The sequence below is a fragment of the Gracilinanus agilis genome, chromosome 4 (assembly GCF_016433145.1).
Source record: "Gracilinanus agilis isolate LMUSP501 chromosome 4, AgileGrace, whole genome shotgun sequence".
Classification (NCBI taxonomy): Eukaryota; Metazoa; Chordata; class Mammalia; order Didelphimorphia; family Didelphidae; genus Gracilinanus; species Gracilinanus agilis.
The window spans coordinates 96,349,728-96,377,647 of NC_058133.1; the positions used below are offsets into that span (position 1 = coordinate 96,349,728).

The 27,920-nt window shown below is 33.0% G+C and overlaps 1 protein-coding gene across 1 annotated transcript in view; it reads right to left on the minus strand.

The window, feature by feature from the left end:
- Positions 1 to 2,241: 2,241 nt before the first annotated feature.
- KCNT2 (potassium sodium-activated channel subfamily T member 2) overlaps positions 2,242 to 27,920 on the minus strand; it is a 549,106-nt gene continuing 523,427 nt past the window's right edge. Inside the window, exons 27-28 of the mRNA XM_044674907.1 lie at positions 15,156 to 15,240; positions 2,242 to 2,432 (exon numbers count right to left, since the gene is read on the minus strand). Coding sequence (XP_044530842.1) covers positions 2,321 to 2,432; positions 15,156 to 15,240 — 197 coding nt within the window. The 3' untranslated portion in view covers positions 2,242 to 2,320. The remainder of the gene's footprint in view (positions 2,433 to 15,155; positions 15,241 to 27,920) is intronic.

Genomic DNA, 27,920 nt, shown 5'->3' on the forward strand with positions numbered 1-27,920 from the left:
CCAAACACTCCAATTAATTTATTTTACAAGTTAAGAAACTGAAGTCCAAAATGGTTAAGTAATTAATCAAAGGTCACAAAGTTAGTTCCTAAAAGAGAGGTATTTAAACTCAGGTCCTCCAAATCTAGAGGCAGTACTTTCCCCACTAAACCACATTGGTCTTAGCCATGGAGAATTTTTTTGTGCCAGTAAAGCAAGACATCTTCAATATCCTTTCCAATTTTGAAATGTTTTAACTCCTAGATGATATTGTTAGCCAAACCTTTGATTCCATTAACTTATGAGAGCCAGTGGCTAGCCTTACTCACTTTAGCATTGCATCTAACATTACAGGGAACTTGGGGGAAATTAATTTTACTCCAAGAGACCAGATGGTATCTATTTTCAATACATGACACTCCTGCTTGTGACAATGTTTATCTCCCTTGAGTAGAGGAATGTGATCTACGTGGATTTATCTAACCAGTGTTCTGGATCAGCTTCCACTTACTTGGCATCATACTGCATTTCAATGGACACAAACTATATTTGTATGAAATAAAGGGATCAGCCACATAGGCATACCTGACATATAGATAAAGAGTTTCACTCATTACTCTAGAAGGTTAAAGAATAAAATCAAATGCGTTAAAATAACCTCATGAGGTGCACACTTATACTTTCTCATAGACTCAGATAAGTTTTTTTACCAGTCTAAAACTACACTCAGAGCCAGGAGTTCTAAGAAGACAGTTAACACATTTTCATTTCACATCTCACTCTCCAAGTTTCTCTACCTCCCTAACAGTTTCCTTTTTCCCTGGACATATCTCTTCCCTATAGCCCTTTCTTCTGATTGGTGAATCCCTGGCCTGGACCACAATTTTATGAAGTGCTCAGGCTATGTTCACTCTCCAATCCATACTTCACTCATAAGATTTCAAAATTATTTTAATCAGTACTTTTCTCCTATATGTGTATCTTCTCCCTTTTCCTTGCACAATTTCCAGCTCTTTCCCCTTTATGTATGGTCCATTCCCTGTTACAATGCATACTCCATGAGGGTAGAGACTGTTTTCTTTGCTTGGATTTGCATCCCCCGCACTAAATACAGTGCTCAACACATTGTAAATACTTAAATAATCTATCTATCTATCTATCTATCTATCTATCTATCTATCTATCTATCTATCTATGATTTAAATTNTATCTATCTATCTATCTATCTATCTATCTATCTATCTATCTATCTATTTTTCTATGATTTAAATTAAATAGACCACATTTCTCAACACAAGTTTTTTTTATTATTATAATCATTATTATTGTGGTTATTCAATACCAAAGACATAAAGGAGTTCTTTCAATAATTTGAAATATCCTCCAAATTTCATTTTTTAAAAAAATGCACAGTGAAATAATGCTGCATTTTCTCTTTATATTTCAAACTATTTCTTTCTAATGAATTATGTTATGTAGATATATGAAGAATTCTGAAGCACAAAAGCCAAATGAAAATAAGTTTTGTGTATTATCAGAAAGCTGGATGAAAATTTCCACTCAGGTTCCATATGGCCATCAAGCATCACATTTTTCTGCATTTTCTTGGCATATGTAAGAGTGTCAACGCAATTATAAAAAGAAAATTCATGTATTTCATGTTTCCTTTCTTTTTCTTTGTCCCTTGGCTTCTTTATGTGAGCAATAAGGCATGCTGCAAAGTTTTAGTGCAATTCTAAAATGAATATATTGTCATGGTAAAAGAAAGAAAAAAAAAGCTATGAAGATAAGTATTCTAACCAAAGCTATGATTCTGATAATAACAATCACACTTTAACAACATAGTTTGCTTCTGGGTTTGTAGGCAATAGACATGTCTGGGGGATTTTCTTTTTTTTTTGAGATAGCAGGTTTAAAGAGCATATCTTAGTACATTTAGTGCCTTCTTAGGCAAAAACTGTCCTCTATGTATATATTATGTTAGATATTTTGACTTTTTCTTTGCTTCCATTAAATTTTGATTTTTTAAAAATGTTCTTGTATTTGTCAGGATCAATATGAAGCACTGATACAGTTCATATTTGTTCTTGAGTCTCATTCTTGCTTTTCAGAGTCATTTCACTAATGCCTTTCAAATATCCATTGGGGAAAATGGAAACCAGAATATAGCTTTCAAAATAATTAAAGATTCAAAGTGGGTTTTGTTAATAGAATAGGATAAATTATTTTCTATCCTATTTATTTCAGGCTGGCAGCATTTTCTTTCTGTAGAAGTTGTATTGATGGAATCAAGGTGTTCTGTAGAAAAATAGTTGTTTATTATTATTATTATCAAGTTGTATCAAAGCTGTGTTTCTTCTCGGGTGTCAGGTCCAGTGGTATTACAGATGCTATTTTTTCGGCTAGGTGCATTATTTGGAAGGTATGCCAAGGGATCTGGTCGAATTAAATATCTGGAAAAGAATACATATTAATATACTTAGGATCAGTTAAATGCAGTAACATCAAAACTAATTAAATAGTCTTTCCTGAGTTCCATTTTAAACATGATATTAGTTTAATTTTTAGGATGTTCAAATATCTATATCTATGGAACTGCAGAAGAATTAAATATAGTTCAAAGATTTACCATGTAGATGTCTCAGTAGATGACAAGGACAGTATTAACAAATCTCTACAACTGTTAATATTCTATCCAGGAAAAGTGAGAAATAAAACAAGGAAATCTTTTAATTACATTGATTTTATCATTTTATAATTTCCAAAATTCTGGGTATTAAGATGTATTCTATTTTAATTTCTATCAACGGTGTCTAGGCTCTTGCCTTTGTCTGGCCAATAATTAACTCTGTGGCCCTGGTAAATATTCTTTTCCCTTTTTTTGAGTCTCAGTTTCTTAAGATATGAAATGGGTGGTTTGGAAGAGGTGATATCAAAACTCAAAATCATATGATTCTATGAAATGATACATGAAATGTTAGCAATAAGCCATATTAATATCTCACTTGACAACAAAAAAGAACAAAGTAGTATACCACATTCAGGTCATGGTCACTGACCATAAATTCAAAGGAACTATGAACCTCTATAGTAAAAATTTGTAATAGCTCATATTTATATATTACATATTGATGTCACACAAAGAACTTTGTATACATTTTATAAGAATCTCAAGTAGGTAAATTTTTCATTTCCCTTTACAAATGAGGAAATTGGTATTCAGATATGACATGTAACTTGCCCATTAAGTGTCTGGATCAGGATTTGAACTCTGGTCTTTCTAACTCCAAAAATAGTGAGCTCTCCATTATACAACACTAATTCCTACAAAATGTATTCTACCAGGAGATAAATAGGGAAAAAATTTTCTGTCTACTAATATTTACATCAATCACAAATACTAAAATTGACATTCAACAAATATTCACTTTCTAATGTCAAATTTCAGTCTTCATCAACAAACTTTCATTTTTGAGGATACTATTTGAAGGTGCAAGGAATGGAGATAGGTGCCATATACAAGAAAAGGTAAAAGGCAGTGTCAGGTATACTCATTCATTTCTGGTGGAGTTGCAAACTTCTAGAATATTTTTGGAGAGTAATCAGCTAATTATCCAATTTGTTCCTTATCTTCCAATGCTGCAAACAAAATCTGAAATGAATTATCAATTGCTAGCCGTTAATATTTTTTCAAAGCAACATCATGTATTTTTAAAGGCAGAAATAACCTAAATACACAATAATAAAATGGTAAATGATAAAGGTAGTAAGTGGTAAAAATGGCAAAATGAAGGGGAGCATATTCAATATGATTGAATTCTATAATAATATTTAAAAAACAAATATGAGGAAATATCTAAAGATCTCCAGGAAATAATGTAAAGTGACAAAAGCAGAACTACAAGGATGGTGTACACGTTATCCTGTCAATGATTAATATCAGATGAAAGGTGAAGGAAAACGAACAAACAATTTCCCTTATGTTCTTATGATAAGAGATTTGAATGTAAAATTACTAAGCAAGATTGATTGTTTTTACTGAAGGTCAATAATTAGTTTGAAATGAACAAAAATGTTTGATTATTGCTATTTTGTTATTGTTGTTGTTTTACATGTTTAAATGTTTGAATTCTCTTTGCCCTAAGAGAAAAGATGAATCAGAGAGAGAAAGAATAAACCACTCTTTGTTTGTGGATATAGAATACAGAAAAGGTTACATTCATTTTTATTGTATCCTTTATAATATCTTAAACAAACATGATAAAAATCATTTCATACATCATAAGTTCAAAGTAGAAGAGAGGGAGTGGACAGTAGAGAGTATGGCACAGAAAGACCACTGAGATAGGGTTATAATCAAGGTCTTCAATCCAATCTGATAGTGCCTTTCTATAGTCTTCAGCAAAGTTCTGTCCTCTATTTAAAAGACAAGATTATCTTTTTTTTTTAAACCCTTAACTTCAGTACATTGTCTCATAGGTGGAAGAGTGGTAAGGGTGGGCAATGGACAAGTGACCTGCCCAGGGTCACACAGCTGGGAAGTGGCTGAGGCCTGGTTTGAACCCAGGACCTCCAGTCTCTAGGCCTGACTCTCACTCCACTGAGCTACTCAGCTGTCCCCAACAAGATTATCTTTAAGGTGCTTATCTCTAGGACTGCTTCTAGCTTTGTACTTGGATTTTAAGCAGAGGAAGAATGGGAATAAGCATTTATATAGCATCTACAATATACCAGGAATTATGTTAAGCATTTTTTATAAATACTATCTCATTTAATAATCCTGTGAGGTAGGTGTTTTTATTATGCCTTCTTTAATATTGATTACTGAGGAAACAGGTAGAAAGAGGTTAAGTAACTTGACCAGTCACATAATATCTGAAACTACACTTGAACTCCAGACACACCCAGCCCTTTATCTACTGTTCCAATAGTTGAGTCAACAAGCATTTTGTAAGCTCCTACCATGTGCCATGCAATGAGTGGATAGTTTGAGAAAAACCTCAGTGACAAGAACCTACATGGAAGGTTTGGGAAAAAGAAAAAAAATGAGATTAAGTAGAACATTTACATGGAGTTGTAAATTGAAAGAGAAAGTAAAACAATAATTTTCAATGTCATTGTCAACACCAGATAGGGGAGTTAACTTAAATATTATATGTGGGTTCAGAAGGGTGAGTAGGAGAAAGGAATGGACAATAGGTGGGGACTTAAAGAGTTAGGGAAACTGGATCAACCTGTGAGGGGAAATGACCTATGACAGAGTTAGGCCTAACTGTCACCCTGCCCCACCTATACAAGGAGTCTGTGAAAAGCAGCAAGCAAATGACAAGAGAGTTTGTAACAAATTTAATTAAGGGAACTATGGTGTAAAGGATGGGAATAGGCGTTTCTATACTTCCAGACTGTGGGCAAATCACAGGGTCAGGGGAGGGACTTATCTACACTGAATTAAACCTAAAGCAAGATAGGGCCCAAAGAATAGGACTGAAGTGGGTATCCTCACAGCAGTCCTGACACACCCCAGTGATGTTGCAGCTCCTCCAGGACCACTATCTGTACTCCTTCGGGTGGGTAGATCTGGGAGCTAACCCAGCCCAAGTTAACCTGCAACTCAGGTTGGGATTAATAGTCTCTACCAAAAATATCCCACAAATGGATAACAGTCTTCCTTCAGGATCCCAGGGAATCAGAGTACAAACTCCACTTCCTCTGAGGTCTCCCACTGTCAGTTACAATTTGTCCCAACCACAATTGAGTCCATCCTAGAAAGAGAGTCTACACTTCTTGCTTCCCCTTTCCATTTAGAATTCTCCAGCCCTTCTTGCTAGGTCTCCTAAATAATAATTTAGTAAAATTCCTCACAACAAGGGAGCATAGAGTTACTACAAATAGGTTTTAGGGAAACTATAGAACAGATATAAAACTTGTATAATGCTCTTAACCCTATAGATTAACATTCCATTGATAATTTATGTATCCATAAAACAGAAAGCTGATTTAAAAACATGAAATATAAGGATAGTTGATTTTAACAACAAAAAAACCAAAGAAATTAGTTTATCACAGGTCTCCCAATATGAAAAACCAGAAGAAATTATGCTAACCAAAACACCGTTATAGGGCTTTGTTAATTTTTAAAAGCAGATAACAATTTCAGATCCCCTTGAATTTTTAAGTGATGTACAATGCCTCATGATTTTAATTATTAACATTCTTAATGAGGAAAACAAATAGTACAGATTAAGGTTTATTAAGATATATGAATTCCTGATATAATCTTCTTGGAATCCAATACACGCTGTAACATAATTGAAAATATAATATGAATATGGATTTCAAAAGAAAAGAAATGAAACAAAATATTAATTACCTACAGAATTGATAAAAGTGAAAATTTTCTATAAGCTAGATTGCTCAGTGGATAGAATACTGGAAATAATAGCTTAGCAATCAAAATTTCCCTTTACCAAGAATAACAAGTCCATGCTACCGGAAATAATATCAGATAGCAAGGGAAAGAAGAAAAAATCATGAAAATTTCAAGCCTAGGTAACTGGGAAATTTTGATACAGATACAAGCCTTCAACAAAGTAAGAGAGAGAAAAAAGAAAAGATATTCAAAAGTTTATCATAGAAGGATTGATTTCTATTTAATATTTAAATGGCAATTTGAGGCTTGTTGAGAGATCCAGGAAAGGCAAGGTTGGAAAGATATTTCTGAGCAGTTTATCACATAATCTTATAATTTAGAATCTTTGTAACTATTATATATTTTTATAAGTGTCTCTAGTGACAAACTTTGAATAAAAACAGTGTAATGTTAAGAGCAATTTTACTTAAGCTCAAAGCTTCCATACTCAGTAATTATCATAGCTGGTTATAATAATAACTAGCATTTTATATTGAATTCTCCTCTAACCCATTTCAAAATATCTACACAACTCCAGTCATCCTTTTTTTCTTGCTCCAGGTTAAGAGAATGAAAAATCCTTTTTCTTTGCAAAAGTTAACCTCTCCTCGGAGCTTTCTTCCCACCCTTTCCTCTCCCTACATGGATAGCTGTACCCCCATCATCTTTCTCTTTTACCTTTAATCTTCAAGAATATCTAATGACTACTTCACCACTACCTCTAGAGATATCATTCCTTCTTTATCCTTAAAAATAAAAAAAAATCTCTTCAAGATAATTTACTATATTTTTTCTCTTGCTCTGTTCTAAATACCTGGCAGGAGTAGCCTAAGTCCAATACTTTAATTTCCTCACTAACAAATTATTCTTCATTATATTGTTGGAATTTTTATCTTAATTGTCTCCAATCCAACTTTAAAATCTATTTATGCATTACTTGTCATCACACATTGTTTGGTACAGTCAACTTGTCCTTGCTATTCCTCAAAACTGACAGTTCTATAACTGTATAATCAGTTGTTGAAATATGATTAGAAAGTACTCCATCCTCACATCCCCATCTTAGTAAATGTATGTCCTTTTTTCTTTCATTTACTTCCTATATGGGGATTTATCTCCACTTTCCACCCATATCTCCCAGTTGTTAGTCCTTTCTTGAAATTTTCTTGTATTTATATTTTGTGATACTTATATTTGCATATGATGTCTTACCCTTTGAAATATAAGCTTCTTGAGGGCAGAGCCTTTTTCATCTAAGGCTGCCCCAGTACCTGGCACATGGTATATACTTAATAAATTCCTCATGATTAATTATTATGATTATTTCCATTAACAGCAGAGACTCTAACTTCTTGATGCCTCCTTATCTAGTCAGATCTTACTATAAATTTTCTATTCATGGTGCTACAGCCTTTCTCTCAATATTTCAACATAGTAGTCCAGCAGAGGATCAGGTTTTCAATTGGTTTTCTCTCTCACTTGCTTTGTAACTTTTTTAAGTCATATATGCACCTGATGGCATTCTTGATGCTGCCTCTATTTCAAAATTCTTAATTCATAATGTTTTACATCCTGCTCAAGAAACCACAGACATTTATAATGCCTTCTTGATTACTAAATTTTACTTTTTTGGTCTTGCATTCTATGACTTCATGTCTGTCACATAGCACCACTGAAAGAACAGTGTTGAGTCTTCTTTTATGAAAATCTCAGGGTTAATAAAGGATTATGTAATTTCCAAAAGGCAATCCCTCTATGTCTCCTCTTCCTGTTCAATTCTGAAACAGTTCATTTTCTATCAAGACTGGCTTTCATAGATTGATACACTGATGGAATGACTCTAGGGGTAGTATTTCTAATGACATATGACCACCTGGACAATAAGCAATCCTCACCTACTTGATTTTCCTACTGTGGATAGTTAAGCCAAATTTTTTGAGTGATAATGGATTTCATTTATGGGGCTCTATATTATGGGGCTCTCTTCCAGGCTTTATAAAGGGCAGTACCTGGAAGACCTCACTATCTAGAAGGAATGCTACTTTGTAATCTGTGCTTGAAGTCTTCTAGAACTTTGTAAACACCTTTGTTGATCAAGTCTCCAAATGTTATGCCTTAATTGATATTAGTAATCAGAAATTCAATGAATAATTACATTAAATGTATTCAAAAATATTGTATTATTTATAAGTTTGAATGAGAGACACCTGGTCAGAAGAGAATATTTCAGGTAGTATCTTGTTTTCTCATATCAAATGCTTTTTTAATACATGGCAAATAATAAGTTTATTGCAATCTTGTATTCACTGAAACTTTCAATCACTTATGTGACAATAACAATGTATTCTTCTTTAGAATATATATGTAGAACCCCCCTGTTCCCTCCTTTAACACTATGAAGGAAGTTCTCAATGTATGTGTAAATTATTCACACACACACACACACACACACACACACACACGTATGCTTTGAAAAAATGGAAGAGGAAGAATAGAGGATAACATTAGTAAACTCTTTTTTGTATTTTTTGGAAATTATCAGCTTAATTTAACAATTTTCAATCTTTATTTCCCCTCTCTTTCAGAAACCTTGAGACTCAAAAAGACAATCACCCTACAAGGGATTAGATAGCTCCACCTGTTCTATTCCAAATTCAGACTCCATTTTTATTTTATTTGATATAATTGACATAATATGATGTAGCAACCAACTACAAATATTGTAGATCCCCTGCCAATGAAGGACAATAAAATATTATCTTAAAATGATTATTGAATTATTTCATTTTTCATCTAATTCTTAAAATTCATTGTAGAATGTAAGCATGACAACATTATTGAATTGTGTTCATTGTTAAACCTTTATCTAAATGTGTGTGCATGTGTGCTTTTTCTATCACAACTTCTTGCTGTTTGCTGAGATGCAACTGTTCATAATTTTTCACTATTTTACTGAATAAGATTTTACTAATGTGTTAATACTTCAACTCTGTGTTATCTTTGGATGCTGTATCTCTCCAGTTGGCAACATGATCAAGTGTTTGCTATATAAATTGATTTCTAGTTCCTTTTAGTCTTTTCCTTTCATATATATATATATATATATATATATATATATATACATATATATGTATATATATATNTGCCAATGAAGGACAATAAAATATTATCTTAAAATGATTATTGAATTATTTCATTTTTCATCTAATTCTTAAAATTCATTGTAGAATGTAAGAATGACAACATTATTGAATTGTGTTCATTGTTAAACCTTTATCTAAATGTGTGTGCATGTGTGCTTTTTCTATCACAACTTCTTGCTGTTTGCTGAGATGCAACTGTTCATAATTTTTCACTATTTTACTGAATAAGATTTTACTAATGTGTTAATACTTCAACTCTGTGTTATCTTTGGATGCTGTATCTCTCCAGTTGGCAACATGATCAAGTGTTTGCTATATAAATTGATTTCTAGTTCCTTTTAGTCTTTTCCTTTCATATATATATATATATATATACACACATATATATACATATATATGTATATATATATATGTTAAAATTCCTTAGGAATTCTGATAGTCTAGGGAAGTGATGGGCAAACTTTTTCAAGAGGGGGCCAAAGAAAAGGAAATGCTCCTCTGTCAGTCTGTTACTAAGGCAACTCTTTCGAAGTTTCATTGTATTGTATCCTACTCATTGTATTCATCTGATTAGGAATAATGTGCCACAGCCGGATAGAACATTTTAGGGGGCCGTGTCTGGCCCTCAGGACATAGTTTGCCCATCACTTGTCTAGATCATTTTTAAAATTTCTTCATTTAGTTTGATTTAACTTCAATATTTATTCTAATAAATTAGTAAAATACTATTCCCAAACCCCTTATTTGACCATGGCTTTCTTGTCAATGAAGTAGTAATCTCTTCTCTGTTAAAGTATGATGAAAGTCATTACCTTTACATTATTAAAAGATTTTCTTTCCCAGCACTTTCATATTCTTTCTTTGTTGAATGAGGAGTCATTTTTCATTCTCTTGAAATATGAATTAATGCCTTTCATCTCTCCTGCCTCACTCCTTCTAAACCCATTATTCACAATTACCATATTCCTCAGTGTATCATTCCTACTTTAACTTCACTTTTCTCCCTTCAAAGTTTTAATCCTACTGTTAACCAATTCAGGTATGTATATGATATTTCATACTATCAAGTCTTCTACATCTTTGCAAAACACAAAATCTGAGGTTCTCGTTTTCTATCTTCTTCTTGCCTATCTAAATGTTTCTGAATATTGATAGAAACTATTAAAAAAATTAGTTGACGTACAAATTTATGTTATCTACACTCAAATGAGCCCCACACTACTACTTGTCAATATTTTTTTGTATTCTTTTTACATTGACCCTGTAGCACACAATCCATAGCAGTTGTTCCTAGGGTTTTGGCTAGCTGGCACTGTGGATAAAATACTGGGTCTGGACTTATGAACACTGCTTCAATTTTAAAGTCAGACATGTACTAGCTTTGTGACCCTGGGCAAGTCGCTTAACCTGTATCAGCTTCAGTTTTCTCATTTGTAAAAGGAGACAACAAAAGCCCTTCTAGCATTTTTGTGAGGATCAAATGTTATATTATTTGTAAAGTGCTTAGCATAGTACCTAGCACATAGTAGGTTCTTAATGCTTTTTCCTTTTCCATCCTTGGCTTTCAAATAACAACTCTTTTTCAGGTAAGGATTTTACCTCTTATTTGTTTAAGAAAATAGCTGGCATAATGTAGGCCACACTTTGAAATAACTTTAAAGAATGCTCTTCTTTTATTTATTTTATTTTATCTTCTGAAGATATGATCTACCTTTTGCTAAGGCCAAACCTTCTACTCCTATCTTTCATTTAATACCTTCCTATCCTTTAAAGACTCAGATAATATATCACTTCTTTCTCCTTGAAATCTATTCTTGTCTTCTAAAAAGTTTTCTCTGACTCCTCAAATTTTCTTCTAAGACTTGCTTAGGATACATCACCCTTCCCATTCCACCATTTCTCCAACATTTTATTCAACTTAACTTTGTAATATACATACCTATGTACAAGTTAAATGATGTGAATAAAATCAAGAAGGTATAGAATATTTTAAAATGTAATTTTATAATCATTTTATATATTTTGTTTTCTCTCATCAAATAAAATACATATTTCCTTGTATTTATACAGTACTTTATATGCATTTATTTATTTAATCTTCAAAGAATTCTTTGGGTTAGAAAGTACAGATACCATTCCAATTTTATAGCTAAAATGGCTGAGCTTCTAAAAGACTGTCACTTGCCCATGATCACTTCACTCCCAAGCCACAAAACCCAGGTATTTTAAATCTAAGGTGAGAGTTTATTTTTCCATAGTAAACTAAATCTTAAATAAATTGTGTCTCCTAGATTTAAAAATTATACTTAATTTGCTTCCTTTATATTTGACCTAGTATGGAATCTGGATCCATAGCAGACACACAATAATACTTACTGAATTAAAAATAAACAGGTATGAGTTGCAATGGTAGCCACCATAGTGGCAGTTGGCAGTGGCTGGGGTAGAAGCAGATCAGTCCAAGATGGTGAAGTAAAAACAAACAAAAAACAAAAAAATACAGTCTGTCAACTACAAAATGAATTACTACAGAAGAACAAAATTGACTCAAAATGAATATTGGGGTGGCAGAAGCAAAAGAAGGAGAAGAAAAGCAGTAATTTATTACAGAACAATGTTGAGAGAGAACAAGGAAATCTCCCTCACCAGAGTACAAGGAAGGAACACTGAACAAGCCTTAGTGGAACTAAGATACAATATATAGCACTAGCAGCAGGTGAAAGGGAACATCCAGCTATAACTAGCCTCAGCAGGGTAAGAATAGAACCCAATGCAATAAAGAACATTGCTTAATGGAAGGAAAAGCAGCCCTGCATAGTCCAGCCAGAACAGAAGCTGTGCACTCACTATATATAACAAGCATCAATAGGAGGAACTCAACTCCAAAAAAGTCCAGCCTTGGTGGGTTTGGGAAAGATACAACTCAAGCCAGTTGAACTGAAGAGCTGAAAACCTGTCTACACAGCTGGCCAACCAAGCTGCCTCTGAAGAGAACTCAATCTGACACTGAGAAAATAAGCCCATCTCAGGCACAGTAGAAGCCTAGGGTGGTAGTACTCCCTTCACCTCACTGGTTGACTAAGCTTCAGCATGTAGACAAGGTTAAAGGGAAAATAGCCCCTGGGATAACAAAAGACAGAAAAAAAACATGACACTAGAAAAATATCTCAACAAAATATATGACCAAAATACAAGGTTAGAAGAAAATAGCAATAAAAAATGAAAACATGTGAAGCATCAAAAAATATGAAAGGATGTCAAGCCCAAAATGAACCCATAGAAGAGCTTCGAAAAAAGTCTAGGAAAGCAAAAAACAAGAAACTTAGAAAAAATTAGAAAAGAAAATGATTGAAAAAAATGAAGAGCTAAGAACAAAAACTTACTAAAGAAAACAATTCCCTTAAAATCCCTGAGATACCATATCTCAAGCAGGAAAAGAAACAAATTCCCTAAGAAAGAAGTACAAGCCTCAAAGAATAAAATGGCTTCCCAAAAATTAGAATTGGAGAAATGGAACCTGTAATGACTTCATGAGAGAGCAGGAAAAAAAAACAATTTAAAAGAATGAAAAAAATGGAAAGATATTTGAAATTTCTCAATGAAAAAATAATTTAACTGGAAAATAGATCTAGGAAATATCATCAAAGAATAATTGGATTGCTTGAAAGTCATGATCAAAAAAAGAATCTGGACACCATGTTAAAAGAAATCTACAGGAAAAACTGCCCTGATATTTTTGAAAAGGGGGAGAAAATATAAATTAAAAGAATCCATTGATAACCTCCTGAAAGACATATCAAATTTTAAAATCCCAGTGCTATTATATTCAATATATATAGCCATAAAATTATAGCCAAATATATAGCCATAATTCTCAATTCAAAGAGAAAATTACCTAAGCAGCAAGAAAAAGAACAATTGAAATATTGTGGAAAAATAAGCAGGATTATATAGGACTGAGCGTCTTCTATTTTAAAGGATCAGAAGGCATGGGACATGATATTCCTTGAAACAAAGAATCTAGAACTACAATTAAAAATTACCTACTCAGTGAAATCAAACATAATATTGAGGGGAAGAAAGAGCATTTAATAAAATTATGGAATTCATGGCACTTGTGATGAAGTGACAACAGCTAAAAAGAAAATTCTATGATCAAAGTTGACACTTGAAAGAAGCACAAAAATATAAAGAGAAAAAAAAAACTCAAGGGAATCACTGGATTTAAACTAATCACATCCATACAAGGGAAAATGGTAACTAGGATACTTAGCATTTCTATTATATGAAAGATAACTGAAGTATTTAATATGCCAAAAAGTAATTAAGGGAAACAATGGAGTTAAATTGATCACATTACTAGTAAGAAGGTGATAACTAAGATACTTAAGATATCTTTGATATTTGAGGTACCTAAGGTACCTAAAGTATTTATGATGCAAAAGTACTGAAGATATTTAAATTTTTTTCTTATATTAGTCCAATGATTAAGAGCATATATAGTCAGAGATCAGGGAGTAATTTAAATATTATAAGATAGTTTTTGTTAATCAAGGGATAAGAAAGAGTCTTTTACTGTGGAAAGAGAAAAGGAGAGAAAGCTAGGGGTAAACTATTTCATATGAAGAGTCTTGTAAGAATCAATACGATGAAAGTAAAAATGAAAGGGTAGTGGGCAATGATTGAACCTTACTTTTATTGGAATTGGAACACATTCTGATATAGAAATCTATCTTACTTAATAAAAATAAAAGATGGTTGTACAAACAAATTAGGGGAGCACAAAGTAGTTTACTTGTCAGATCTATAGATAAGTGAAGGATTTACATCAAAACAAGGCATAGAGAACATTAAGAGATATAAAGTAGATTATGTTGACTATAATAAATTTTAAAAGTTTCTGCAAGAAACAGAAGCAATGAAACCAAAATTAAAAAGCAAAAGATAAAGTAGGAAAAATCTTTATAGCAAGTTCTGGCAAAGGTTTTTTCTCATTTATTTCTCATATATAGAGAGGAGTGAGTCAAATGTATACAATACAAAACATTTGAGAATTGTCAAATGGTTAAAGAATATGAATAGACAATTTTAAAATGAAGAAATTAAAGCTATCTTTCATCATATGAAAAAATGTTCCAATTAGAGAAATAAATTAAAGCAACTCTGAGATACTACCTCATACCTACCAGACTGGCTCACAAGACAAAATAAAAAGGAAAACAATAAATTCTTCCTGAAACATACCATTCTTTACTTTATTTCCTCCATATTTTTTCTATAGAGTAAGCAATATGTATCTTTCACATCATGACAAACAAAGGAATATATTTTATGTGACAATATATGTACAAACTATACCATAATACTTGCCTTCTTGGGGAGAGGGAAAGAGTGAGAGAAAGCAAGAGAAAATATCAGAAAATGAATATTAAATTGCTTTGTCATGTAATCTGGAAAAATAAAAATCCATTAAAATAAAAATAAAATAAACAGGCATAGGCTTTCAAAACATTTTTATGTTCAAAGAAAAATAAGAATTTATAAAGCCATTTAGCATAATAAGTGCTTTGGTAAAAATCAAACACAAACTCTCTAACTGTCACAGACATATGGCCTCAACTTACACAACATCGTTAACCTCCAGTCTTGTATCAGGAGAAGGATTGATCAGGATGTATGAAAGGGTGCCTTGAGGATCATTCATTTCATCTATAGAAAAGACAAATACCAAACTGTTAGGTTATTTACAATAAAATGTAGATTTTTTTGATTAGTCAACTGTAGAAATTCCTATATAGTCCTTATAGTCCTTATAGCTATCAAAGGAATTTAGTAGATATTTTAGGGTGGAAACTACTTTCATATTTTAATTGACAGAGAATAATAAAGAAAACTTCAAGTGTTTTAGGAAATGAAAAAAAGGATGCCACTCCCATACTCATATGTGGAATGTTGTTAATACCTCTATATATTTCACTATCATTTACTTGTGAGATGTATTATTCCATATTGAATTTAGAAAGCAGATAAGGAAAATGTCTTAAGAATTAGAAGCTTCCATATGCACTTCATAATATTTGGCATGCAAGAAACACAATTCCTTTGCTTTTGCAAAGGTTCTTTATTAAATTAATTTGATAATAAAACTTCAGGGATCATAATAGTTGAATCATTTCAGCCAATGTCTGTGACAACGATCTAGGTCTAACACCTTTCATGACATACCTAAAAGAAATATAGGTTCTATTTTCTGTTTTAAACCCTTAACACAGTAACATACTAACATAAAGCAAATAACAGTCACTTCAAAAGGACACACCACAGGTTTTCTAGTAAAATATGCATTTATAAGCAAGATTATATTTGATACATAGCCATTTAGGTAAGATTTCTGAGTAAAGCAAGACATATGAAATATTGAATGGTTGATTAGTACAATTTGCTTGAATCTAGTATTAAAGTAAGTCTGAAGTTATAAGTTCAAGCCATATAAGAGCCCTGTTCATATCCATTTCAAAGGAAGAGAAGGGTGCAAACCAAAGTCTACAGAAAGCAAATTGCCAGTTCAACCACATTGTTATGAGGGACAACAATCTTTTTGTTCTATAAAGCGTGTTTATAAACTGTTGTATACACACACATGCAATGCAAACTGTGTGTGAACCTGTAGCTTTATCGATGATGAAGCTTCTTTTAAATGCAGGTAGGGAACTTGTTTGTCATTTGGACTTTTAAAGAGTTGTGCCTCAGGCACAAAAATGTTAAGAGACTTTTTCAGCTTCACCAAGGCATAATGTATCCAGGGAAAGGACTTGAATTCAGATCTTCTCGCCTCTGAGGTCAGATGAATGCTACTCACTACCTTTTTTACTCTTTGTGAAAATAATTTCAACTTCAAATCATAGTCACAGTCAGTAAATATTTATTAAGAATCTAGTATGTGTTAAATACTGTTCTATTTAAAAAAAGACAAAAGACAATTTTTGCTTTTATGGACCTCACAATTTTATGGTGGAGACAAGCATCAAATATATACCAACTATCTACAGGGTAAATAAGAAATAAATAAGAAAGGTACTAGAATTTTATCTTCAAAATTCCATTCTTGAAAATTCATCCCTCTTGGAGTAATATTCACAGTAAAATAGAACCTCCATCTCATCTTTCTTTGATCTTCAAATAACATGTTGTAAATAAATATATTTTATAAATTTTACTTGAGTTATTTTTCAAAGTAAAGCAGGGTCATAATAACAACTTTCATAAACTTTGACCAGGTAAGTTTTATACCAGAAAAGCAGAGATGGTTCAATTTCAGGAAAACTATTAACATTATTGACTATACCAATTACAAAACCAAGATAAATCATAATCATATTCTATTTACACCATAACAAATTAGAACAACTGAAAAGTAATAGATCCGTAGACTTCACTCTGAAGTCAATTACACCTGAAACTTGGAATATTTTCCCCATCCCACAAGTACAGAGCCCAATTTTTACAGATTTTTTAATTACAAGAAAAAGTACAGGAAATGAGCAAACAAGAAAAACAACATCAGACCCTCAACATAGAAAGAGCAAAATACAAACTCAGAAGACAAAAAACTGAATACTCTTGCATCCAAAATCTCCAAGAAAAATATGAAATGTTCTCAATCCCAAAAGAATTAACAGAAGATCCCAAAAGGGAGCTTAAAAATCAAAAGAAGTGAGGTAGGAGAAAAATTGGGAAAAAAATTGGAGTGATACAAGAAAGTCATGAAAAAGAGTTAAAACTATGGTAAAGGAAGCAGAAAAAATAGTAAAGAAAATAAAATCTTAAAAAAAAAACAGGATAGACCAAGTGGTAAAAGAAACATAAAAATCCACTGAAGAGGAAAATTACTTAAAAGGCACAATTGGCCTTCTGGAAAAGAGGTACAAAAATTCTCCAAGAAAAGAACTTTCTAAAAAGTAGAATTGACAAAATGGAAAAGGGAGATAAAAAACTCATTGAAGAAATTTATGATTTAAAAATTAGAATTGAGAAAGTATAAGCTAATGACTCCATGAAGAATCAAGAAATAATCAAAGTCAAAAGAATAAAAGAAATAGAAGAAAATGTAAAATATCTCAGTGGGAAAAAATACTTGGCAAAATAGAGAAGTTTATATAGCATTGTAATTAATTTGTTCTTTAAATGTTTGCTATAATTCACTTGTGAATCCAATTTGGCCCTGGAGATTTTCTACTCCCACAATTATTTCTCCAGCTATAGATAGCATTCTTTTTCATAAGTCCCTTAGTGTTTTCCTGGATTATTGAATTGCTTTTAGTAGCAAAGGAGCTCTTTTGATGGATTACATGGCAGTAAGTTTGATGATCTAAGAAAAGGTAGAAAAGAAAAAAAAGTAAAAATTGCCTAGATTAACAAAAATGGAAATAGAAATAGAATACTTAAATAATTCCATTTCAGAAAAGAAATGGACTTTTTGTGGTGACAAAAAATTGGAAAATGAGGGGGTGTCCCTCACTTGAGGAATGGCTGAACAAATTGTGGTATATGATGGTGATGGCATACTATTATACTATAAGGAATGATGAACTGCTTGATTTCTAAAGAAATGGAAAAATATACTTGAACTGATGTAGAGTGAAATAAGTAGAACTAGGAGATCATGCATATGGTACTATTACCTAAGCCCAAAATGGCAAAAAACATAAAGATAAAATTATAGGCCAATTTCCTTAATGAATATAAGTGGAAATGTTTCAAACAAAATACTACCAAGGAGACTATCTTACTATATCACATAGATCAGTCACTATTATCATGTGAAAGTTCTACAAGGAATTCAATATTTATTTAAAATTAGGGAAACTATCAGCATAATAAACCATATCAATTACCAAACTAACAGAAATCACACAATTATCTCAATTGATTCAGAAGAAGCCTTTGAAAAAATACAAAATTAATGAAATTAAAAGTAGGAACCATTGAACAAATGAGTCTAAGAGTTGGCTTTTATGAAAAACAAAATAAATAGACCAAATTCTGGGAAGATGGTGGCTTATAAGGGGCAAAACTTCAGACCTCATTACCCTTCCACAAAGCCCCTCCCCCTGTAATGATAGGGCACCAGGGATATTAACTATTATTATTAAAATGTAATCTAGATGGTTTGTGGGTTCACACTGGGTTGAAGGAGAGACAGGACCAACCAGGATAGGGAGACCAGGGTTACTGCCAAGCTGTTAACTGTCACAGGAATGGCAGTTGGCCCAACAGCCACTCAGCCCTCCTAGGCTAGGGTCTATGGAAACAGCAGGATAAAAGTAAAAGTTTATAGCAGTTTAATTGAGGGAAATAATAATGAAGGATGGGAATAAGGGATTCTATACTTACAACCTAAAGGCAAACCACAGGGTCAAGGGAAGGACTTGACTACACTATTCTACTGACCTAAGCCAGGCAGGGCCCAAAGGAAGCAGTACTGAAGTCACAGGGAAAGCTCCTCCAAACCTGGTTCCAGCCAGGTTTGGTCAGCTCAGCTAAAGGGCCTGAGGATGGCTTTCAGTTGGGATCTCACGGTAAATCCAAGGATGGTCACAGGATGCCAAGAGCCAACTCCACTAGGACAGATGATCCAAGGTACCCAGGTAGGGAAAGTGAGTTTGCAATGCTGTCCACCAGATCACAAACCACTTCCCCACTTGGTGCTGTTCTGCAGGTCTGTTGTCCACTGCTGAAAGCCTCCACCACTCAGGATCCCAGGGAATCTGGATGCAGTTTTCCCCTAACTCTGAGATCTCCCAGGGTTAGCAACAGTTATATCCCCAACCACTAATGGAGTCTCTCTCAGAGTCCAAGCTCCACTTCCTGCTCCTTCATTCCATCTTGGAATTCTCCAGCCCTTCCTGCTAGGTCCAACACTAATACTAAATTAATTGCTAAATAACCCTCACAACAGTTCCCCCCTTTGCACAAAGCCAAAATTAACAAAATTTTGGTATATGTGCACTACAAACTAAACTAAAATTCTAACCCAAAATAACAAACAACATACACTAACTCTATTCTATCTAACACTATCCTATGCTACCCTACACTAAGGATTTCAACAAGGAAAGGTAAAGGGATAAATACATTGAACAGTTACATAGTTCAAAGCATAAAGCAACAAGTAACAATGCAAAATTTCCAACAAAATTAACAAAATCAACAGCAAATATGAAATATCAACACAAAATTCAAAACAAAAATCAAACATAACTCCTATTCTAATACAGAAATATCCTACCAACTAATAAATACAAACCATTTTGGAAAATACATTTTAACACAATATTGCATAAGTCTTTACATCAAAATGACAACAAAGCATCAAACTCCCTTATGTAAATTACATTTGAATGTTTGCAACTCAATTATATCAAAGTATTCACAGAATTTATATTTACACACATATACATATGATACATACACACAATATATACATAATTTATACATGTATGATATACATATATGTACACATAATATATACATATCAAATATACATATGTACAACCTTTACATATATTTAATACTTACACTATAATACAATTTACAATATACACATACTATTTAAACAACTATTTACATTATTTGTGATATGTGATCTGTAAAATGTTATATGTTCTTCATGTAATGCAATTTTGTTATGGTTTTTTGTATCTGCACTGTAATGTACATTAGTATCTTATCTTATCCTCTAACCTAATCTAATACCATATCTATTTCACTAAACTATTCTAAACTATCCCTATGGTATTAGTACATTAGTCTAGCTACATCTACCTAAACAACTAGCTAATCTTTGTTAGTAACTATCTCTTGTTAGTACTTACTTATCCTATAGCTAATTCTAATTTTGTTAGTATTTATACATTGTTTAATTCCATAAGGAACACAATGTATCCTAACATGTTTGTGTCATATGTATCTGATTTGTTATGTTGTTTCTTTGCTATATTATGTTACAACATGTTACTGATGGATGTATGATACCTATCAAAACTCCAGATCTGCAGATCTCCTTTCTCCTCATGATATTCCATTTGTCTAGGAAATCTTCTCTTCTCTCCGGTTTTCCTCTTCTCCTTTTCTCCACCGAAGGTCTTGATAGTTTTATGTGCAATGTTGGATGTATATGAGTATGCAGTGATACTATTTACATTACCCAAAATACTTCCAAACCATTTAATCCAAATTGTCCATGATTAATACTCTCCTTTAAGAAAATCCTTGAAAATGAAGTTTTTATCATTTCAATTCATAAGTCCGTCAGTCTCCATACAAAGCCCATAAATCCTGTATCCTGAATGCTCTTCATCCATTTCCTCTTTCCTCCGAATGTCCTCTTCCACTTGAGAGGTCCTCTCCTTACTGAACTTTCTGATTGCAGACTCTAATTGACTGAAGATCTCAAATTACAGAATCATCATCATCATCATCATCATCATCATCATCATCATCATCATCATCATCTTCTTCTTCCTTTTCTTCTTCTTCTTCTTCTTCTTCTTCTTCTTCTTCTTCTTCTTCTTCTTCTTCTTCTTCTTCTTCTTCTTCTTCTTCTTCTTCTTCTCTTCTACTTCTTCTACTTCTCCTCTTCATTATTAACAATCTCTACAATTTCATTATCTATTCCATGTGCTAATTTAACATGAGAACAATGATAGCACAAATCTCTACCTAAAACTTTCACAGAAGATCGTGAAACTAATACAACTGTATAAGGACCTACCCAATTTTGTTCTGTTGCCAATGTTTTGGCAAAATTTTTCACATAGACCATATCACCTGGTTGAAAATTATGAAGGGAATAATCCAATGGACCAGATTGAATTAATACTCCCATATCTTATAATTCTCTTAGCCTCTGCTGTAAAGCACTTAAATATGAAGCAGTTTGGCAATTACCTCCTAAGAGTGATGAATAAACAGCCTTACAAGTTTTTGCTTGTAGTGGAGCATGTCCAAAGAGCATCTCATACAATGATATATGTAGATTTGCTCTTGGCCTCATACATAGGTAAAACAAAGCTATAGGAAGAATCTCTGGACATTTGAGATGAGTTTCACCAGAGTTTCCCAACCATAGTCTTGAGTTCCCTATTCATATGCTCCACTTGACCTGAACTCTGTGGGTGATAAGGAACATGATATTTAGGTGTTATTCCTAGATTCTCATAGACTCTTCTAAGGATATACTGAGTGAAATGAGATCCCTTATCCGAATCTATGGTTAAAGGTACACAAAATCTCGGCACAATTTCCTTGAGTAACACTTTCACCACAAAACTAGATGTATTGGTATTTGATGGAAAAGCTTCAGGCCATTTAGTTAGTCTATCAACTATCACAAGACAATACTTGTATCTTCCAGCTTTAGGCATACAGATATAATCATTCTGTAAACTCTCAAATGGACAATATGCTAAAGGCCTACCACCCAAACCTTTTTTCTGAATGTGCTTTGATTGAACTTTTGGCAGACTGAACAGCTATTAAAGATCTTATTTGCAACAGTACTTATTCCAGGAGCAACCCATTGTATCTTGATGGAATCTTGATGGTACAACAGCTTATGTACCAAAATAATCTTTTGTGTGGATGGCTTGACACAAATAGTTATACAAATCTTTTGGTAACAATGGTCTTCCTGTATCAGTAATCCATATCCCATCTTCTTTCCTAGCTCCAAATTTATCCTTCCATTTCTGGATATCTGTGTCTACATAACGTTTCTCTAGATCATTAGAATCAATAGATGTTAAATTCATTACATAAATTGGAGCATTCTGGGCTGCATACTTTGCAGTGATATCATCTCTGTGATTTCCTTTAGAGACGGAATCTCTACCATGAGTATGACTCCAACAATGAATTACTGTCAGCTGTTTTGGCTTTTGTATTGTTTCCAACAACTCAGTTTTTATTCCTGCATGAGCTAGCGGTTTTCCCAATGCAGTAATAAAACTTTGGTCTTTCCAGATTGTTCCTGTTGCATGGCAAACAGAAAATGCATATCGAGAGTCCATGTAAATATTTACACTTTTACCTTCAGCTAGAAGACATGCTTGCTTCAATGCCACCAATTCCGCACCCTGAGCACTAAGATTACTAGGTAATGAGCCATACCACAGTGTCTCAATCTGTGACAACTGCAGTACCAGTACATATGATTCCATTACATAAATATGATGATCCATCTATGACACCCCGTAGACTGTAGAGAAAGTAGCTAAAAACTTCTGTTGCCAGCTGGGGATGATCTTATATCAGAGCTCATTAAAACCATATCCTTAACATAATCATTCAGCAGAGCAGAGAAAGAGCCCATTCAGGACAAAATAGCCCAAACGCAAAGATCCAACAAATAAATCAGAGGAACAAGATTACAGCCAATTACAGGAGAGAAAGAAGGAAAAAATATGAGTAAACAACAGAAAAAGAAAAAAGAAATGGCAATAAATGGCTTTTTTCCAGGAAGTGAACAAAAAGCAAATGATACAGAAGAAGATCAAGGAACTCCCTGCAAAAAAAAGAAACTCCAGCAAATTAGACACAGGCTATGGAAGAACTCAAAATACAATTCAAAAAATCTTAAGAGAGTATGAACACAATTTGAAAAAGGAAATACGTGACTAAAACAAGAAAATAGTGTCTTAAAAGCCAAAGCTGAGCAGCTTTAAAACAAGGCAAAGAAGGTGAAAGATGACCTACAATGAAAATCAGACCTGAAGGAGAAGGATGACCAAAAAGATAGGGATGAAATTCAGTCTTTATAAATTAGAATTAAAAAACTTGAAGCAAATGACTTCAAAAGGCATCAAGAATATATAAAACAAAATAATAAGAATGAAGGATTTGAGGAAAATATGAAACACTCATTGGCAGAACCTCAGATTTGGACAACAGATCACAGAGAAACAATTTAAGAATTATTGGTCTACCAGAACATGATGAGAAAAGACAAAGCCTAGACATCATCCTACAGGAAATTATCTAAGAATACTGCCCCAACATTCTTGAACAAGAGGGAAAACTGGAGACTGAAAGAATCCACAGATTACCTCCTACATTTAATCTACAACTAACAACTCCCAGGAATATCATAGCCAAATTAAAAAACTACCAGACCATGGAAAAAAATATTACAAGCTGCTAAGAAGAAGTCATTCAGATACCAGGGAAATAGAGTTAGGATAACGCAGAATCTGACTGCATCTACATTGAAGGACCAGAAGGCATGGGATATTATGTTTCATGAAAGCAAGGGAACTGGGTCTACAAACAATAATCAACTATCCAGCAAAACTGAATATATTTTCAAGGGGAAAAGTATGATCATTTTATAAAATTGAAGACTTCCAAGCATTCATAAAGAAAAAAAACAGACTTAAATGGAAATTTTGATATCCAAACATGGAACTCAAGAGAATCACAAAAAGGTAATTAAGAGAGGGAAAAACAAAAACAAAAACGAAAAACAAAACCTTTTTTTTAAGGGACCTAATAATTTCAAATGATTTTTATACCTATAACAAAAGATGATATTGATAACTCTTAAAAATTGTTATTATCATCAGTGTAGGTAGAAGAAGTACACTTAGAGGGAACAGTGAGAAACTGTATAGGTTGAATTCTCAAGATATACATATATATGTGTGTATATATACACACATATATATAACCAGAGGTAAAAACTGAGGATAAAATTAAGAGAATGGGAAAGATAAAAATGGAGTAAATTTATATTCCATAAAGAAGTGCATGAGGGGAGCAGGGGAGAAGACCAATACCCTGGAAGGATAAGAGGTTGGAGACAGGAAATACTTAATTCTTAAGTGCATTGAAGTTAACTCAAAAAGGGGGCAGCTGGGTAGCTCAGTGGATTGAAAGCCAGACATAGAGATGGGAGGTCCTAGGTTCAAATCTGGCTTCAGACACTTGCCAGCTGTGTGACCCTGGACAAGTAACTTGACCCCCATTGCCTACACTTGCCACACTTCTGCCTTGGAGCCAATACACAGTATTAACTCTAAGATGGAAGGTAAGGGCTTAAAAATTAAATAAATAAAGAAAGAAACAAACAAACAACTAAATAAATGATGAAAAAATAAATTAACTCAAAGAGGGAAGAATAATCAGATCCACTGGGGCAGAGAATTGATTCTTGCCCTATATAGAGAAGTAGAAGGGTAACAAATAAACTTCTGGGGAGGGAAAAAATACTAGAGAGTGAGAATATGGGGGTAGTTTAAAAAGACACTAAAGAAAAATAATGGAGGGAATAAGAAGGGAAGGGGGAGAAAGGGAAGTAAAATAAGGGAGGGGATTAAGGGTAGTAATTAAAATAAAAACACTGGTGTAGAAGGAAATAGTAAAATTCGAAAGGGAAGGACAAAGAGAGGGAATCAAAATGTTGGGGAATACACATTTGATAATTATAACTCTGAATGTAAATGGGATGAACTTGCCCATAAAACGGAAGCAAATAGCAGGGTGGATTAGAACCCCAAATCCTACCATATGTTGTCTACAAGAAACACACTTGAGGCAGGGAGTCATACACAGGGCAAAAATAAAAGGCTAGAGAAAAATGTATTGGACTTCAGCTGAAAAAAAAGGTAGGAATTGAAGTCATGAAATCTGACAAAGCCAAAGTACAAATAGATCTGATTAAAATAGACAGGAAAGGTAATTACAGCCTGACAAAAGGCAGTTTAGACAATGAAGAAATATCAGTATGCAAAATGGATACACCAAATGGTATAGCATCAAATTTCTAAAAGAGAAAATGGCAGAGCTCAAGGAGGATATAGATAACAAACTACACTAGTAGGAAACCTGAACCTTTCCCTATCAGATCTAGATAAATTAAATCAAAAAATAAATAAGAAAGTGGTAAGAGAGATGAATGAAATCTTAGAAAATTGAGAGATAATAGATATATGGCGAAAAATAAATAGGGACAAAAAAGAAATACACCTTCTCTTCAGCAGCACATGGTATATTCACAAAGCCTGACCATGTATTAGGGCATAGAAACATGGCAAAAAATGCAAAAGAGCAGAAATAATAAATGCAACCTTTTTAGATCATAATCTAATAAAAGTAATAATTAGTAAGGGTACATGGATAGGCAAATCAAAAATTAATCGAAAATTAAATATGATTCTCCAAAATCAGTTAAAGAACAAATCATAGAAACAATTAATAATTTCATAGAAGAGAATGATTATGATGAAATATCCTACAAAAATATGTGGGATGGAGCCAAAGCAGTACTCAGGGTGAAATTTATATCCTTGAGTGCATATAATAACAAATTAGGGAGGACAAAGATCAATGAATTGGGCATGCAAATCAAAAAACTAGAAAAAGAACATATTAAAAATCCCCATATAAAAACTAAATTAGAGATTATAAAAATTAAAGTAGAAATTAATAAAATTAAAGTAAAGGAAGTATTGAATTAATAAATGAGACCAGAAGGTGGTACTTTGAAAAAAAAAACAAATAAAATTGACAAAGTACCTGTCAATCTAATAAAAAAAAGGAAAGAAGAAAAGCAAATTACCAGTATCAAAGACAAAAAAGGGAGACCTCATCTCTAAAGAAGAGGAAATTAAAGCAATCATTAAAACTATTTTGCTGAGTTCTATGGCAATAAATATAGCAATCCAGGTGATATGGATGAATATGTACAAAAATATAAAATGCATAGACTAACAGCAGAAGAAATAGAATACTTAAATAATAAAATATTACAAAAAAAATCGAACAAACCATCAAAGAAATCTCTAAGAAAAAATCCCAGGAAGAGATTGATTCACAAGTGAATTCTATCAAATATTCAAAAAACAACTAATCCCGATACTATACAAATTATTTGACATAATAAGCAAAGAAGAAGTTCTATCAAATTCCTTTCATGACACAAATATGGTACTGATCCATCCCAAAGCCAGGTAGATAAAAAACAGAGAAGGAAAACTACAGACTAATCTCCTTAATGAACATACATGCAAAAATCTTAAATAGAATACTAGCAAAAAGACATTAGCAAGTGATCACGAGGGTCATTCATTATGATCAGGTGGGATTTATAACAGGAATGTAAGGATGATTCAACATTAGGAAAATCATCCTCATAACTGACCATATCAATAAGCAAACCAACAAAAATCACATGATTATCTCAATAGATAAAGAAAAAGCCTTTGAAAAAATACAACACCCATTTTTATTGAAAACACTAGAATGTATAGGAATAGAAGGGCCTTTTCTAAAAATAATAAACACTATATATCTTTTAAAATTAATATTATATTTAATAATTTTACTTTCATTTATTACAGTATTTTTTAACATTTATTAATATTCATTTTTTAGAAAAGTTAAGATGGTTACATGATTCATGCTCTCACTTTCCCCTTCACCCCTCACCCTCCCCCCACCCTTGGCCAATGCTCATTTCTACTGGTTTTAACATGTGTCATTGATGAAGACCTATTTCCAAATTGCTGATAATTGCATTGGTGTGGTAGTTTCGAATCAAAATCCCAATCATGTCTGTCTCAACCCATGTGTTCAAGCAGCTGCTTTTCTTCTGTGTTTCCACTCCTGCAGTTTTTCCTCTGAATGTGGGTAGAGTTCTTTTCCATAAATCCCTCAGAGCTGTCTTGTGTCATTGCACTGTTGTTGGTACAGAAGTCCATTACATTCGATTTTACCATAGTATATCAGTCTCTGTGTACAGTATCCTTCTGGCTCTGCTCCTTTTGATCTGCATCAATTCCTGGAAGTCTTTCAAGTTCACATGGAATTCTCCAGTTTATTATTCCTTTGAACACAATAGTATTCCATCACCAGCATATACCACAATCTGTTCAGCCATTCCCCAATTGAAGTATATACCCTCCTTTTCCAGTTTTTTGCCATCACAAAAAGCGAGGCTATGAATATTTTTGTACAAGTCTGTTTATTTATGATCTCTTTGGGGTACAAACCCAACAATGGTATGGCTGGATCAAAGGGCAGGCACTCTTTTATAGCCCTTTGAGCATAGTTCCAAATTGTCAGTCAGAATGGTTGGTTCAGTTCACAACTCCACCAGCAATGCATTAATGTCCCAATTTTACCACATCCCCTCCAACATTCATTACTCTCCCCTTCTTTCATTTTAGCCAATTGGATATGTGTGAGGTGATACCTCAGAGTTGTTTTGATTTGCATTTCTCTAATTATCAGAGATTTGGAACACTTTCTCATGTGCTTATTGACACTTTTGATTTCTTTATCTGAAAATAGCCTATTCATGTCTCTTGCCCATTTATCAATTGGGGAATAGC